Raw genomic sequence first — 17,818 nt, forward strand, 5'->3', positions numbered from 1 at the left:
AAAAAACCACCACCACAGCTCTATACACACGAAGCTGTCAATGTGCATAGATACATTGTATTACATACAGTAGCAACAACATTGACCTGCCACGGCGGGACCAGTCTCACGGTGCTAAGAACTGCCCACAAGTTTTGTCTACTCACAGCTCCAAGTTCTCGGTAGTGTGAGCCCTTTGATCACGTGGGAACCCAAACACCATCTGAGCCAGACATCTTCTCAACTGGTGTTCATATACATGCACAGGCGTCTTGCCTCTGAGTTATGAACGTCTTTTAAAATGAGAATTAAGTGACAGAAGACTCAGTGGACACTCACTGCAACTGCAGTCTTGCATTAACTGTGACTGAGAGAGTGAGGAACTGTGATTTGTTTTGCAAGCTTTAGTGCATCATACTGGCTGTTCAGATGTTATCATCGTGTTAATCACAAGATTAAGACCAAGAAAGAAAGACAGGCACTTGAAGGGAGAAGCAAACAACACAACTGGTTACTATTCAATACAGACAAAGCTTACTTTGAGCTTCGTAAGATCAGCACCATTCGCCACACACTCTCCTCTCAAACAACCAACACTCTTGTCTGTGCCTTTGTTCTTTCTAAACTTGACTACTGCAACTCTCTTCTCTCTGTCTGTCCTCTGTACCTCCTGCATAAACTACAAAAAGTCCAAAACTCGGCAGCACGCCTCATCCCCCCGCGGGTTAGGGGGAAGATTTTACCCGAATGCTCCCCAGCATGTCGTAAGAGGCGACTAACGGATTCTGTTTCTCCTTTTACCCTTGTTAAGTGTTTCTTGTATAGAATATACATGTAGTCCATTTTTGTAAAGATTTTAGTCAAGCAGTATGTAAGAAATGTTAAGTCCTTCAGGGCCGGACTAGGCGAAGAGGAGGGGGGTGGTTGCTAGAGGTGGTCCAGGGGGATATCCCCCCTGGCAGCAGGGGCGGACTAGTTCATTTTATGGGGGGGGGGGGGGGGGCAAAAGTATATTGTGAAGATATGGGTGTGAAGGCGCGAAGCGCCGAGCCGACGGCGCGAAGCGCCTAGCTTGCTAGGGGGGTCCGGGGGCATGCCCCCCCGGAAATATTTGAAAAAAAGGATGCAAAATGGTGCAATCTGGTGCATTCTGAGGATGATCATTACCAGTTTCAGGCAGCAGATTTTGTCACTGATTATAACCCCCAAAATTGAAACTCAATGTAAAATAAAGAAATGCATACCTCATTCAATATTTTTATATTTTTATATTTATAAGATGGGTCCGGAAACCCTAGAACCCCCCCCCCCCTCGTCCGCCCTTGGGCGGGGTCAAGGGGCAGAGCCCCTTGTGGGGGTCAGGGGGCAAAGCCCCCTGAAGCTGATGGGTAGGTCATATTCTGAGATAAGAAAATGGTTGCTCCTTGCATGAAACGGCATAAAATAAGCAATAATGAAAAATGTTTTAAATAAGTAAGGTACATGTTCAGGCTAGGGGGGGGGGGGGGGTTGCGCAACCCCCATAACCCCCCCGGTAGTCCGGCCCTGTCCTTTGTACTGGAAACTTGCATTCTCCCAGTAAGGTAATATATTGTACTACGTTGCAAGTCCCTGGAGCAAATTTTTGATTAGTGCTTTTGTGAACAATTGACAAGTGGCTCTATCCCATCTCCCCCCTTTCCCCCCGTTTCTCCTTTTACCCTTGTTAAGTGTTTCTTGTATAGAATATACATGTAGTCAATTTTTGTAAAGATTTTAGTCAAGCAGTATGTAAGAAATGTTAAGTCCTTTGTACTGGAAACTTGCATTCTCCCAGTAAGGTAATATATATTGTACTACGTTGCAAGTCCCTGGAGCAAATTTTTGATTAGTGCTTTTGTGAACAATTGACAAGTGGCTCTATCCCATCTCCCCCCTTTCCCCGTCGCGATATAACCTTCGTGGTTGAAAACGACGTTAAACACCAAATAAAGCACGCCTCATTCTCAAAGCACGAAAACGAGATCACGCAACACCACTTCTTCGCACACTGCACTGGTTACCTATTCAAGCCCGCATTGACTACAAACTGTCCACCCTCTGCTTTACTCTTCGTCAGTCAGTTCTGGCTCGTCTCCTGCTTACTTCTCTGAACTCCTCACCGTCTATTCTCCAGCAAGACAACTCCGTGCCTCTTTTGATTGTCGCATCCTTACCATTCCACACACAAAAACCAAAACATACGGACAACGCACTTTCACTTTCTGCGCACCCACACAATGCCAATGGAATTCTCTCCCCTTTCACATCCGCCACTCTCAGTCACCCCAAGCATTCAAACAAGCACTTAAAACACATCTCTTCAAGAAATACAACCCCTGATTTTGTTTTCTCAGTCCATCAGTAGGCTACATGTAGTGTATTTGTTGTTTTAGTGATAATGTGATAATGTAAAAAAACATCTAGGGCTGTTTTCAGTATTGTTGATAACATGTTTGGTTTGATTAAGGGTACTCAGCTGGTATTTCCTTGTTTTCACTACCTATTTTATTCATGTTTTATTCAGTACTTAGTTAGTGGAAGAACTTTTTGTAATGTATGTTTGATGGTGTATGCTTTTAATTAAGTGTTGTTGACTATGAATGTAGATGTAAATGCTTGTATAACTGTGTTTTAATTTTAAATGTGTCAAGCGCAAAGAGCATAATTGTAAAGTTATGATGTTGCGCTATATAAATGCTCATTTATTATTATTATTTATTATCAAGCTTAATTTCTTCTGAAATAAAAAAGAAGTTTTTGGAATGCCTAATCATAGACAAAATGAAACATTCGGAAGAACTATTGGCCTTTAAAGTGGACGAACAAAATACACAACAGACAAATAAGGATGATGAAATGATCACTGTGACGTATTTGTGGATGTTGCCTCTTCTAAAGTGGCAATGTTCACACTATTCTTATTATTTTCTTCTTCTTCGTATCTAAAATCTTCATTTTTTGCATAGAATGATTGAAAATAATTTCCGTTCAATCATCACTAGCTGTTTTCCAAACGAAATTCAATTCAGTAGTGGTAGGTGGTGTTATTGCAGAGAACTTAGTCGCTCGTACAATATCGTTAGCTTGTTGAAAAATCGCCATCGAGTTCAACTATTGCCACGCGGTGACGTCATGTACCCTTTGTGGAGTCAAGAAAAGCGGATTTGTGAATGCTTTCTCGCTGGATCCCCCTAAGTAACCTTTCCTGGAGAATCAGTACAATATATCTTAACAACCCTTTAACGATAAACACATATAATCCTTTATATACACACAGAATTTAGTTATTTTGTCCTCACGATGCTAAGGGTCAAGGGTCAAAACCGCCCCTGGAAAGCCAATTGTAAACCCCGTGTCTGTGTGCAGTACATCTGACGGTAAGTGTGTTCACAATATTATTTGACTGATAAAATTCGCATGGAAGGCACGAGTTCGCACGCTAAACCGTGTTTGGATGGAAATTAAACCCCTAAGATTACAGATCTTACACGTCCTGTCCTTGTTTGAATGGTACTGAACGAACCGCCAATGTTCGAACTTTTAGGTGCTCTAGTCGCTTGTTTTGTATGAGGTCATAGACACTGCGAGCGCTGAATGTTTCGCGGCGAAACGCCAGCGAGCTGCCTGTCTGGGTCTCCATGGCGCGCTCGTAGCTGTAAAAACTGAAGTAAATTCATACCCTGGTGATGTGACCACCTCCCCCATTCCCTCTCCCTCGCTGAACCCCCTCACTCTTCCACTTGTAGGTTGACAAAGCAGTCAAAATAAGTTCACATGTTTGCCTTAGTCTGCCGACAAGAGTCGATCAAATACTGCGTAATACGACTTGTACAGGGAGCCATTTTGGTGCAAATCCGTGTATTTTACAAGTGTAACTTTTTTCAGATGTAACACCTATGAAGTCATGACTTTCATACGAGTACGCTCGAAAAATGGCTGTTTATTTCAATCATTTCCAGAAGTTGTCCTTCCTGAGCGATCCTCAAACATGGTTCATGTTTGACGCTTGATCTCCATAGCCTCTTGCATTCTTCTGCCAGAACAAAAATTTCGTCATCATGGTAAAACATCTTGATCCGATGCCAGGGAACTGTCATGAAGGAACCTCAGTGCACAGGTGTAGATCCTTACAAAGTAGTGTACGCTATTTAGTCTAAATATAGAGTTTTCCAGATCTGAATGCAATGTTTAGAAATAAACCAAACATCTGAATAGTCTGCACAGAGTATGATCATAATTCATCCTCAAGATACCCGATTCTTAAAACATGTTCTGCTAGGCTGTGCATATTTGACTATAGAAATTGGGAATTGGAATGCATACATTACATCTTTACAAATATATGCTTTTAGATATGAGTGTAGTACTAGTTATTTAACTAATTGCTTTCAAAGTTAAATTATGTTCTTCCTCGATCACTAACTGCAGACACCCACTGGCTCGTTCCATTCACTTAGAGGTTTTGAGGGAAGGAGGGTGGGTCTTTTTCCTCATTTCTACTTTTGAAATAATAACAATTGTGGTTTATGAATCTATAACATAAGATTTAAATGTTTTCTTCTTCTGTGTTCATGGCTGAAAGTGAAACTCCCACATACACCTGTGTTGGTACAAGTGGTTTTTTTTCAAAGTTGACAGTTTTTCCTGCCGTTTAGGCAGCGATAAGCCGTTCACCAGTGAATTTCAATGTTATGAATCCACTTAATTATCCAGTCATCGAAATCTTGAAACTATGCAAGTTTGGAATCTTTACTGAATGGGTAAATGGTAATATTTTTCCTTCAAACATGTATACTTGATTTATGGTAAACTAAGTCTGCATCAGAGAAAAGAAAGGTGAACCTGTACAGACTACTTTGTTTTAGAAAATCTCACTGTAAGATCAGGATTCATAAAAACAACAAGTCGCGTAAGGCGAAAATACAATATTTAGTCAAGTAGCTGTCGAACTCACAGAATGAAACTGAACGCAATGCCATTTTTCAGCAAGACCGTATACTCGTAGCATCGTCAGTCCACCGCTCATGGCAAAGGCAGTGAAATTGACAAGAAGAGCGGGGTAGTAGTTGCGCTAAGAAGGATAGCACGCTTTTCTGTACCTCTCTTTGTTTTAACTTTCTGAGCGTGTTTTTAATCCAAACATATCATATCTATATGTTTTTGGAATCAGGAACCGACAAGGAATAAGATGAAAGTGTTTTTAAATTGATTTCGACAATTTAATTTTGATAATAATTTTTATATATTTAATTTTCAGAGCTTGTTTTTAATCCGAATATAACATATTTATATGTTTTTGGAATCAGCAAATGATGGAGAATAAGATAAACGTAAATTTGGATCGTTTTATAAATTTTTATTTATTTTTACAATTTTCCGATTTTTAATGACCAAAGTCATTAATTAATTTTTAAGCCACCAAGCTGAAATGCAATACCGAAGTCCGGGCTTCGTCGAAGATTACTTGACCAAAATTTCAACCAATTTGGTTGAAAAATGAGGGCGTGACAGTGCCGCCTCAACTTTCACGAAAAGCCGGATATGACGTCATCAAAGACATTTATCAAAAAAATGAAAAAAATGTTCGGGGATTTCATACCCAGGAACTCTCATGTCAAATTTTATAAAGATCGGTCCAGTAGTTTAGTCTGAATCGCTCTACACACACACACACACACAGACACACACACGCACATACACCACGACCCTCGTTTCGATTCCCCCTCGATGTTAAAATATTTAGTCAAAACTTGACTAAATATAAAAAGATCACATCTAACCCTAAATCAGTAAATGTCTAATGCAAGTAGGCATGCAAACGATAAGAACGAGGAATAGGAACCCTTTTGTAAAGACATATTCTTCTCTAGCTACTGCAGTCAAAAATAGTATTTTTAAAAACGCATTGAGGGGGGAGGATGTGGAAAAGGTAAACTGGTTTTCATAAAACTAAGGCTTTAACTTATTGGTTTGGGCCCCCAAGCACCCTCCTGCTACACACACACACACACACACACACACATGTATACACACATACACACATGCCAAGTTTCTCTTGGTCCTCGGGCCTCACAGATGTTCAGCTGGTCCAAGTATCAAATAACAGGGCTTCTCTGGAACTGTTTGTACTCCTGATGTAACCTTTTCGTAGAATTTGAAAATACAGAAATAAAATGTAATTGTAACTGTAAGCAGAGATATGTGCACATGTTGTGGTTAAGTGATTATTTAATGGGGAGCTTTTACTTAACGACACAAACATAATTATAGTTATGGTTTTGTACGTGACGGAGAGAGAACAAGGTATTAATATTATTGAAATGGGTTAAGTTGGTCTTCTTTCAACATGCATAATAAAACTTCAATTCAGCATTGCTAGTTCTGGACTATTCTTCTTGGGCATTGATTTCATTTTAGTATTTATATTTAAAAACATCTACAACTCTGAGATTAATCCATCAAAAGCATTGTGAAGAAATAGAGTGGAAGAGAGAGAGTGTGTATGTGTCTGCGTGTGCCCAGATGTGCACGTTTGGAACACTTCTTTCAGTTAAAGTTTTTCTTTTGACAGTTTCGCACGCAGCTCTGTTAAAAAAAACCTTATGCTGTTGTTCCGTATTCTACACACATGACGGGAGACAGTGTAACAAGGATAGTTCGATTTATGTTTATTGGATAGTGATTATTAGTTTAACTTTTAAGTCATGGCCATGTGCATGCATAACTGAACTAACTTAGACTGCAGCAAGAGTGAATAAATTAAACGAGAACAAGTGTATGAAAGTCGAAAGGTAAGCAGGAATGGGATTGATGCAGAATGGATAACATGATTTGATTGGTCTGTTTTCAGAATGTGAGATTGCCACATCAGAAGATGAAGAAAAGACGAGGAAAGTTTAAGCCAGAACAATCACTGTGCAATGTGTGAGTGTCAACACTGTCATTACTTAGACGAGCCTCAGTTACTGTCTTTAATAAAAATAAAAATAAATGTGTTTACCAATACCATAATGTTCACATCTATTTAAACTGTTGGTTGTATTCATGCAAACATCAGGGATCGCGCTAGCTTTTTAAAAAACGCGTAAGTCATACGCAACGAAACGAAAAAAACGCGTCACGGACCAATATTTTTGCGTACTACGAAAACACGTACAGACACAAACAAAACACGCACGAAAGACTTAAAGACACTCCTTACCTAAATACGGCGAGTTTTCCTGTCGAACTCCGCGCATGCCTGTCGAATAACACCCCTGCTGTCTCCAACCTTCGGGCCTTGCGAGTTTGTTTCCCGCTCTAATACGACTAGACACACTTTCCGCCTTTTGGAAGCGCGAAATGGGAGAGCAGCTAATGTCTGTTTCATTATCCGACAAGACATTATCTGGTAATACCCTCGTTACGTTCGTTTGCGATACTTCGATGCAAAAAGAAACGGACTTTAGTTTTGACGCGCAGATTTCATGTGTGTCGTCACTTCTCGAGCCCTATAGGAGTTTCAGGATCGGGTGATTATTAAGTCAGAGCAAAAGCGCTGCGTGAAGACAAGAAAAAGTTACAATATTTTTGCGTATGGCTTACGCGGCGCGGCGAAAAAAACGCGTCAGCGACTTTTAAAATGCGTCAAATACGCAAAAATCGTGCGTAAACGCGATCCCTGAAACATGTATTGTTGTTTATAGATTCTGATTTTCAAATGTTGAGTAGAATGAGATAGAACAATGTCTAATAAGAGAATTGTGTTCTACCCATTGAAACGCTTCAAAAAGCAAACAAAAAGTAACAACAACCACTTAGTCCACTGTGGCAACTGTACATAAATTCTGCGAGTGAGAGTACGTGGTGTGTACTGTTTTGTCTCGTGTTCACACCTTATTTTTTCCCTGCAGTACCAGGTGCTGAGATGGATCAGAATGTACTTGGAACGCTTGAAGATAACATCAACATGTGAGTAAAAGTTTTTTTGAGATTGCTCATTGTACATGTCTTGAGGTGGGTCGGTAGGGCAGTGGGTAATGCACTGGCTTTGTGACCAGTTTGTTGCTATTGTCAACAAATTGCTAACTCTCATCATCAGGTAACAACCAGGAGAGTGAAACTCGGGAAGGAAGAGGTCCAGGTCTTTCCTTCCATTTTTTAAATTTCTTGTGAATAATGATTAAATTAATACCGGCTTCAAAATTGCATAACTGTTTTAGACTCCCCTGAGTGATGAGGAGAGTCTTAGGAATGAGCTGTATTAGGCTGTGTTGATTAAGCCTGTCAGCAGTTTTTCTGCTTCTGTAAAATCGGTGCATGCAAGTCAACAGTCTTGCAAGTGATATTGGAATGAACAAAACATTTGACTATTCACAATGTAGATAGGTTTAAAAAAAAAATGATTGACTTGACTTGACTTGACACCTAGGTATGTATTTTTGCGTTCTAATGTGTTTTTTCTTGGTTTGTTTCAGTGATGATAACATCTTCAACCTTAACTTAGACTTTGGGAACAATAGTGTAAGTATTTGATTCTGCTCATGTAGAACTTTGTTTTATGAAATTATGGATTGAATGTCTGCATGAAAATGGGTGAAAAGCATTCTTTTGAAATGTCTATGTTAACCTTTGTCCTGAAGCTTTGACAAATTGTGTTGGCCCTTTTTATGGTTATCATCAGTTACATGTGTTACATTCCATAATACACTTGCACAGAGGAAAACACATTTGCATACTTTGTCCATAGTTATCTCATGGTTAGTTTGTATGCAAGAGCGCACATGAGAATGCCTGTGTTGCATATAATTTAGAACAAATGACATAATTATTAATATGTAATGAAGGTGATAAGTAGGAACGTGCCTCAAGGTTGAAGTGCTAACATAGCACTTGGGTGTTGGTTTTCTGTTAGTTGTTCCATGCAGAGAATATGACAGATTGTGTGCAACCTGTTGCAGGTGTCCCCAAATGACCAAGACAACTGCTTCAATTGGGTGGACGAGTTCATCAGTTCTACAGAGCTCGAAGATGCGCAAGAGTCCGCCAGCAATGGCTCCGCCACTTCCACCAGCCAATCCGTCAACGTACAACAGATTACTGCTCAGCAGCAGCAGCTTCTACAGAATGCTGTGCTGCAGCAACAGCAGCAGCAAGCCGCTGCTGGCTCCCAGGCTCAGCAGCAGCAGACACACAGCCTGGGCAACGTCATCATGGCCATGGGCCAGCCCTCACAGAACGTGGCGGCGTCCTCCGCTAGCGTCTCTCAGGCACAGCTGTTGCACAACCAGGCCACCATCTTGCCCAGGTAACAATTCCAATCGTGGGTGATTCACTTTGAAAAATCATTGGTTGTTTGTTGTGTCGTATGGCATTGGTTGTTTGTTGTGTCGTATGGCATTGGTTGTTTGTTGTGTCGTATGGCATTGGTTGGTTGTTGTGTCGTATGGCATTGGTTGGTTGTTGTGTCGTATGGCATTGGTTGTTTGTTGTGTCGTATGGCATTGGTTGTTTGTTGTGTCGTATGGCATTGGTTGGTTGTTGTGTCGTATGGCATTGGTTGTTTGTTGTGTCGTATGGCATTGGTTGGTTGTTGTGTCGTATGGCATTGGTTGTTTGTTGTGTCGTATGGCATTGGTTGTTTGTTGTGTCGTATGGCATTGGTTGTTTGTTGTGTCGTATGGCATTGGTTGTTTGTTGTGTCGTATGGCATTGGTTGTTTGTTGTGTCGTATGGTATTGGTTGTTTGTTGTGTCGTATGGCATTGGTTGTTTGTTGTGTCGTATGGCATTGGTTGTTTGTTGTGTCGTATGGCATTGGTTGTTTGTTGTGTCGTATGGCATTGGTTGTTTGTTGTGTCGTATGGCGTTTGTTGTGTCGTATGGCATTGACGTTTTTGTAAAGTATTACTCTTGGATGACACGCTTACTTACAAAAGGATTTACTGTTGTAATGTCCCCTCCCCAAAAGAAACCGGGGTTGAGTATGAGGCTAGTAGACATGGGTGAAACTAGCCCGTCAATTGACTGAAATCCGTCAATCTGAAAATAAGTCTGACGGAAATTCCGTCAATCCGCAATTTTGAAAAAAAAGAAAAAAAATTAAGAAAAAAAACCCTGAAACTACTTGCGGAACGCGTTTTCGAACTGCTATAGTGAACTGGTTGCAGTTTCCCTGGAAACTGAAGCGCTTTTGCCCGTGCTCGCGGTAAACCCCGTAGGTGAGGTTTCTTTGCTTTCGGATTCGCTCTGCATCACGATAAAAAAAAAAGTTCTCGCGTTTTGGCAGGCATTACGAAGTGGTGACACGATTTCTGCGACAAAGATGCCGGTTTTGACGGAAAACGCATGGACAGATCTTATTGATTCTGGTCTAGCCAACAAATGGTGATGGGACTGGTTGGAGTTCATGAAACTTCTTCTTCTTCTTCTTCTTCTTCTTCGTTCGTGGGCTGAAACTCCCACGTACACTCGTGTTTTTTACACAAGTGGAATTTTACGTGTATGACCGTTTTTTACCCCGCCATTTAGGCAGCCATACGCCGTTTTCGGAGGAAGCATGCTGGGTATTTTCGTGTTTCTATAACCCACCGAACTCTGACATGGATTACAGGATCTTTTTCGTGCGCACTTGGTCTTGTGCTTGCGTGTACACACGGGGGTGTTCGGACACCGAGGAGAGTCTGCACACAAAGTTGACTCTGAGAAATAAATCTCTCGCCGAACGTGGGGACGAACTCACGCTGACAGCGGCCAACTGGATACAAATCCAGCGCGCTACCGACTGAGCTACATCCCCGCCCGTTCATGAAACTAAAACTGTGTGTGATAAGTTTGGTGCTTGAAACTCAAGTGCTTTTCCTTGAGAACTTTGCACTACAGTGGAACCCCTCTCTAGCGATCTTGAAAATGTTGACAAGAATCGGTCCTTATGGAGGGGGAGGGGGCGGGGTCAGGGGGCCACAAAGAAAGTCACCTCAGATTTTATTAAAAAAAAAGAAAACAGAGAAGTTTGAGTTGCTGACGACCGTTTCCTCAAGCAAACTGCTTCGATTTCATGTTTGACATTGTCATGGTGTCCACCAGTTCTGGTGCATGTACTACCCTCAGATCTCAGTACCTGCCATAGGTTAAACTCCCCATAGGTTAAACTCCGTCACTGGGGTGCAGGAAGTGTTTCCTCTCTCAGATATGAAAGGGGAACCACCTCTCCTAGCTAAAACTGGGTCAATGACCCCTGGGAAGAAGGTCAGTGTCTATAAACAAGGCCACCCAGCTATCACAATGGACCTGCCTTTGATCTCGATGATTGGTTTGTGATGTTTACTCAGCCCACCCAACCATCACACCTCTCAGCGGTTTAGTGCCTTTCGGTTTGTCAGTGATGTGTTACGCTGACTGAGAGTCTTGGCTTTGTCTGACAAAGTCGTTACACAAGCTGTTAGGTCGGTCCTTAGACGTTAGAGCGGGGTGGCCGCTACACTGGTGACAACTATATAAGGAAACACATCGGTTAAAAAAAAAAAGGGTCGTTGTGGCGGGGTAGTCCTTAGAGAGGGGGTTCCACTGTATAAGAGATGCTACTGCTTTGTGCAGTGCTACATCATGCTGTTTGCATGTGTGACATTCTGTTTCATCATTTATTTCAATGCCTGTCTGGCAATGTTTGCTTCTTATAATTAAATATTTCGAACTTTTTTTTCAGTTGTTCAGTTGTTCACTTTCTATTTCATGTAGTATGGCTGTTGTCAGTGTTAATTGTTATCAATTGTGTCGTTGTGTTGGAAGATGCAAGTGTGAAAGGATACACAAAAAAATGATTACTTCTGTGAATTGTTTTGATTTTGTTTACCCTTTTTACCATATCATTAGAATCTGAAGGTATTTTTTTGACCTGCATGATAGTGTATTTTTTTGCCAGGAAAGGCCACAAAATCACAATGAATAATGCAAAAATTCGTTGGCCTGGGCGGCCCCTGGACCCCTGCCTCAAAAAAATTTCAGTCAATTTGATTTTCCTAGGTTTCACCCATGAATAGAGGTGGTGATGTATATATGCGTGTTACATACAATTCAGGGAAATAGACAGAATAAATAACCTGTTTATCAATTTTCAGTGAAATTTAGAGCTAGTAGTGTTATTTGCAATTGCCTACTTTAAGTCATAGAAGGTTTGAAACTGAATTATTGAAAGGGGGGGGGGGGGGGGGGGGGGTAGAAGGTTTGAGGTATGAAATGGAAGATAGGAACATAGTGGTTTTGTTGCTGTTACATTGTGGTGTTACTGTTCGTGTTACCAGTTTTTACCGTGGATTGATGTAGAGAAGTGACTTTGTAGTTGCTATGGTTACAGCAGCTTGGCGGGGCAGCAGCTGGGCTCTTCCTTCATCCTGAAGACCAGCTCGGGGCAACACGTACAGCTGAAGCAGTCCCCGGTCACTCAGGTATGGACACTTCTCTTTGGTCTCAAGTACCCAACGTGTTTCTTTGTATTGCTCAGGCATGCTACATCTCCACACTTTAACACTATTGTGACTAGCACTGCCACGGCGTTAACGTCCTGCCTGCCCAAGCTTGCCACCAAGAAACTTCCCAAAAAACAGTAACTGTAAAGAAATCTGTCTAGCAAGCTTGAATTAAGTCCAATCACCACCAAATTTTGTGTACTAATTAAAAAATGGATGCCCAGTTCAGTCGTGCTATTTATAAGTTTGTCACGCGATTTGTTTTAGCAAAGGGGGGGTGAAAGGGGGATAATTTGTGTTTTTTAACGTTTTTTTGTGTGTTTTATTTTCTACTGCTTTTTTTAAAAGTTATTTTTGAGTCACTTGAGAAAAAGTGACTCTATGTAATCGGTCAGTGTTAGTCTGTCCGGCCGGCCGTCCGGCCGGCCGTCCGGCCGGCCGGCCGTCCGTAGACACCACCTTAACGTTGGACTTTTCTCGGAAACTATCAAAGCGATCCGGCTCATATTTTGTTTAGTCATGACCTCCAATGACCTCTACACTTTAACGATGGTTTCGTTGACCTTTGACCTTTTTCAAGGTCACAGGTCAGCGTCAAAGGAAAAATTAGACATTTTATATCTTTGACAAAGTTCATCGGATGTGATTGAAACTTTGTAGGATTATTCTTTACATCAAAGTATTTACATCTGTAGCCTTTTACGAACGTTATCAGAAAAACAAGGGAGATAACTAGCCTTTTCTGTTCGGCAACACACAACTTAACGTTGGGCTTTTCTCGGAAACTATAAAAGTGACCGGGCTCAAATTTTATGTGAACGTGACTCCCAGTGACCTCTACACTTTGACGTCTGCTTTGGTGACCTTTGACCTTTTTCAAGGTCACAGGTATGTCTTGAAGGAAAAAAATTGAAATATCATATCTCTGAAACTATTCATCGGATTTGATTCAAACTTTATAGGATTATTCTTTACATCAAATTATTTACATCTGTATTGTGTTGTGAATAGCAATTTCTTCCTGTCCATCTGATGCCTCATATAATATTCAGAACTGCGAAAGTGACTCGATCGAGCGTTTGCTCTTCTTGTTTAACAGAAAGTATTATAAATAATTTTATAACCAAACAAGGTGTAAAACCTATGAATTAGCTGAAATATTGTTAAAATTCTACACAGAAATAAGGAGACAGTACAAAGAAAAAAACAAGCAAATCCCGCATTCACTCACAGCATCCTGACTCAAATGAAACAAAACTGTGACACTCACCAAATGATGTCTAGGTAATCCATATTGAATATAAGTCACATTTTCACAACAAAGTCCCAACTGTACACCTATGAACATTTCCAAAAGGATTAGGCTCCAGCCATCCATTGTTATCATTGCTGCCACACCCCCCTTGCAACTACACATTCGAAGATTCATGCAGTACCACCCTAACACGTGTAGTTTGCCGACTCATACTAGCAGCAACCACAGGACTGTTTCTTGCTCAATATCACTGCTATTATCGCTTTCTTGAGGCGAAAACAACACGTCGGAATCATGATCTACAGGGTCCTCAAGATCCAACATCCGGAGAATCTCCTCCCGTGACAAGGCTCGCCTTCGATTCATTTTTTTTCTCGAAAAAACCGCACAAACCAGGCTAATTTTGCATATGGCGGAAGGGCACACCAAGTGTGTCAAGGGAAACAACTCAATTTACTGCAAGCTTCAAAAACCGGGAAGCAATCACGAGTCGTGTACCTTGTATGTCTAATACTAAAATAGTCACTTCCCGTCCGTGGGCGTTGCAGCGCTATTACTAATATAGTCACCTCCCGTCGCGAAAGTGTTAACCATAATCTGTGACACTTTTACCAAAATCCTAAAGTTTGAGTTGTAGAATTGCTTCAGGAGAAGCCAGAATGCTACATTTCCACACTTTCGCCAAAATCTGGGACAGTTTAAAAAATCCTAAAGCTTTGAGTTTGTAGAATTGCTTTAGGAGAAGCCAGGAGTTTGGTGTTCTTAACCCAATGCCCCCTGAACCGCCCGGCATGGCCCGCCGGAAGTGCCCTATGAAATCCCTGAAACGCCCGGCATGGCCTGCTAAACACTAGGTCACCTACTTTCACTTTCGCTTTGCGACCGGATGTGATTAATGCACTTCCTTCCGGCTGCTTCATTCTAGCGTTTGCAGAGTTTGAATCGATGCGATAGTGTGTTAGCTGTGAATTTTCAAAGTTTGAGATTTTTTTGGCTGACATAATGGCGTTGAACGAAGGTTTGGAAGTATGGTGTTCGATCATGGGGAACTCAGATGACGATTCTGACACGCCTTTCGAAGGTTTTCTACTTGAAGAGGTGAAAGGGGATGAGTCTGACATCGATCTGGGTGTTGTTATTCGACAACAGGACTTTCGGGAGGATTTTTCTGGGAGTTTCAACATATATTGGTGTAAATGAGGACTGAAGGCTGACACGTTGGACGTTTTTGAAGAACACTTGCTGGATTGTTTTTTTTAAACAACATTTATTACATCGGAAGTGGACAGAACATACTTGCATATGAAACTATAGTCTATTCTCGAGTTATTCTGCCATCTTCTATAAATGCGAGTACCCTATGATTTTATATGAATTGTTTTGTTTTGTATGTGTGCATGTTGTGCGGAGTAGTTTCCCTTTGCTCAGGATTAAGAAGGCTGCCTGCCATTTTTTTGTCAGGGGGCATTGGGTTAAGTCAGAAATTGATAGTTTTCAGGGAAATCAGAGCTGCCAACTGCTACGCTTTGAACGTAGAATGCTACGTTTTAAGACAAATTGCTACGCTGGTACGCTAAGCTTAGAGTTGCTGCGCAGAAACAAATAACAGTTTGCTCTTTCTTGTGAGTCCTGGTACTCATTTCTGATTCCCACTCTGTGTAGCGGTCAGAATTTGTGATTCCCACTCTGTGTAGCGGTCAGAATTTGTGATTCCCACTCTGTGTAGCGGTCAGAATTTGTGATTCCCACTCTGTGTAGCGGTCAGAATTTGTGATTCCCACTCTGTGTAGCAGTCAGAATTTGTGATTCCCACTCTGTGTAGCGGTTAGAATTTGTGATTCCCACTCTGTGTAGCGGTAAGAATTTGTGATTCCCACTCTGTGTAGCGGTCAGAATTTGTGATTCCCACTCTGTGTAGTGGTCAGAATTTGTGTCATAAAACATTGTCCTTACTGAAGAATGGTACTGCAGATACTCCCTATTGGTCCTTACTGAAGAATGGTACTGCAGATACTCCCTATTGGTCCTTACTGAAGAATGGTACTGCAGATACTCCCTATTGGTCCTTACTGAAGAATGGTACTGAAGATACTCCCTATTGGTCCTTACTGAAGAATGGTACTGCAGATACTCCCTATTGGTCGTTACGTTTCTTTATCTAAATTAACTTTTCACATTGCCTGGCAAGGAAGAAAGTTTGGAGCCAGATTGTGATTAGTGCTGGGAAAAAAAAGGTGTGTGTATGCATGTGCATGAGAAAAGTGGGGAGGGAAAAAAGGCGTGTGTGTGTGTATACATTGATTAAAATTGTCCTACCTTTTCCAGAGTACATCCAACATCAGTGCCAGCCCCCAGCAGTTCCTGATGTCTCGCTCCCTCACGCCCAGCCAGAGTTCCTCCCCCTTGCTGAGCCGCTCCATGACCCCTAGTCACACCTTGACCTCCAGTGTGGGTCAGCCGCAGGTGTCAGTCTCCGCCGCCTCCAACCTCAATTTTTTGCAGCTGCAGCAGTCTCAGCAGATGACACAGCAGGTGAGAGGGGATGCTTGCAGAGTGCATGGGCTTCAGACCTGTTTACCCTTACGATTTTGGCGTAATTTATTACGATTTTCTGCAAAAAATACGCCATTCCGCTATCCGTGTCAAGACTACAATTTTCATAAATTAAAAAAATGTTAAAATTTTTTTTTAATTTTTTATTTTTTTTAATATTTTTTTTTTAATCAATTCACATGTTTGGCATTGTTTTTTCAATGGCAAAATGGGGTGAAAAAGCACAGGACTGACCAGAGATCATGTCTGTCTGATAAGACGCTGGAGAGCCTTATTCTAGTGGTGAAGTCTCGCCCTCACTCATTCGGCAAGCGCAAGACACACTGAAAAAGGCCTACTACGAGCAAAAGAAAAAGAATCAGTGATGCATGTGCTTTTGATGTGATCTTCGTTGAAATTATGATGACTACAAAAACTGACTGATGTGTTTTGTTTGTGAATGATGGATATCTGTGCATGATTGCGTTTCGCAGACACAGTTGTCATATGCGTTGTAATTGGCGACGAATGCTGGATGATTACTATTTTTGTGCCAGGATTACTATTTTTGGGGCTGGGCATTACTCCAAAACACTTATGGGGGTAAACAGGTCTGGGGCTTGGAGATCCGCTTTGTCTTTCTTAGACCTGGGAACCCATACGATTTCGCCGTATTTTGTACGCTTGATTGTCTAAAATACGATCAGTACTGTCAGTGAAAAAATGTGATAACAAAAAGTCAAAAACTACTTTTCTTCACAAGCGCAGATCGAAGGCGATCCAGTATTTTGGATGTTCGAATGCTGTGTGGAGTACACAAACTTTTCTGAAAATACGCCAAGTTTCTTTGAGAATGCTCCAAGTGCAAAACAGGGGTTCCCAGGTCTGCTTTCTATTCAAGCTAGCTTTCTTTTCTGCGAGGTGGTGTAGTGTGCTGTTTGACTGGTGTTTATCATGCAGCAGATGAGATGGAATGTGTGTGGTTGTTTAGTGTGTAGGCTTTGGTTGATGCTTAGTGATACAGAGATGAGATGGAATGTGTGTGGTTGTTTAGTGTGTAGGCTTTGGTTGATGCTTAGTGATACAGTCCAACACCTCTTTTAAGACCCCCAAAATGTGAGAAAGTTAGGTCTTATAAAGGAGGGACACTTACATTTACACATGTGATGAAAAGAAAATTTGAAAAATCAAAGTCTTAAAAAGGGAGAAGTCTTAAATTGGGGGTCTTAAACTTACTTACTTACTTACTTACTTACTGCCTGTTATGCCGGTTGGCATGTAGGGCAGCAAGGGGGTCTTAAAGATTTTTAAAAAATTATTTATTTTTTAATTTTTTATTAGATTTAAAAAGATAATAATAATTTGTCCTTTCTGTGTCAGGTGCAGCTGTCAAACTTTGTGGCAGGCCAGCAAAACCTGCAGGGCCACGCGGTTCTGGCGGCGCAGGGTTCGAACATTGTTCACACACAGAACGCCCTCATACAGAACCCCAACGTGGTCAATGTGAATGTGGCCCACGTCCTGCCAAATCAGCTGCCTCAACTTCAGGTCTGTTGCTGTGGAGATTATAGGGGTCACTTTATGCTCTC

General features: G+C 41.4%; 1 protein-coding gene across 1 annotated transcript in view; it reads left to right on the top strand.

Moving 5' to 3' along the window:
* The first annotated feature begins 5,855 nt into the window (after positions 1-5,855).
* The window catches only part of LOC138970246 (uncharacterized), a 50,164-nt gene continuing 38,201 nt past the window's right edge, over positions 5,856-17,818 (top strand). The window contains exons 1-7 of the mRNA XM_070342743.1: positions 5,856-6,924; positions 7,893-7,950; positions 8,457-8,502; positions 8,940-9,286; positions 12,331-12,421; positions 16,023-16,229; positions 17,610-17,777. Coding sequence (XP_070198844.1) covers positions 6,921-6,924; positions 7,893-7,950; positions 8,457-8,502; positions 8,940-9,286; positions 12,331-12,421; positions 16,023-16,229; positions 17,610-17,777 — 921 coding nt within the window. The 5' untranslated portion in view covers positions 5,856-6,920. The remainder of the gene's footprint in view (positions 6,925-7,892; positions 7,951-8,456; positions 8,503-8,939; positions 9,287-12,330; positions 12,422-16,022; positions 16,230-17,609; positions 17,778-17,818) is intronic.

Source organism: Littorina saxatilis, linkage group LG7, assembly GCF_037325665.1.
Source record: "Littorina saxatilis isolate snail1 linkage group LG7, US_GU_Lsax_2.0, whole genome shotgun sequence".
NCBI classification, from domain to species: Eukaryota; Metazoa; Mollusca; class Gastropoda; order Littorinimorpha; family Littorinidae; genus Littorina; species Littorina saxatilis.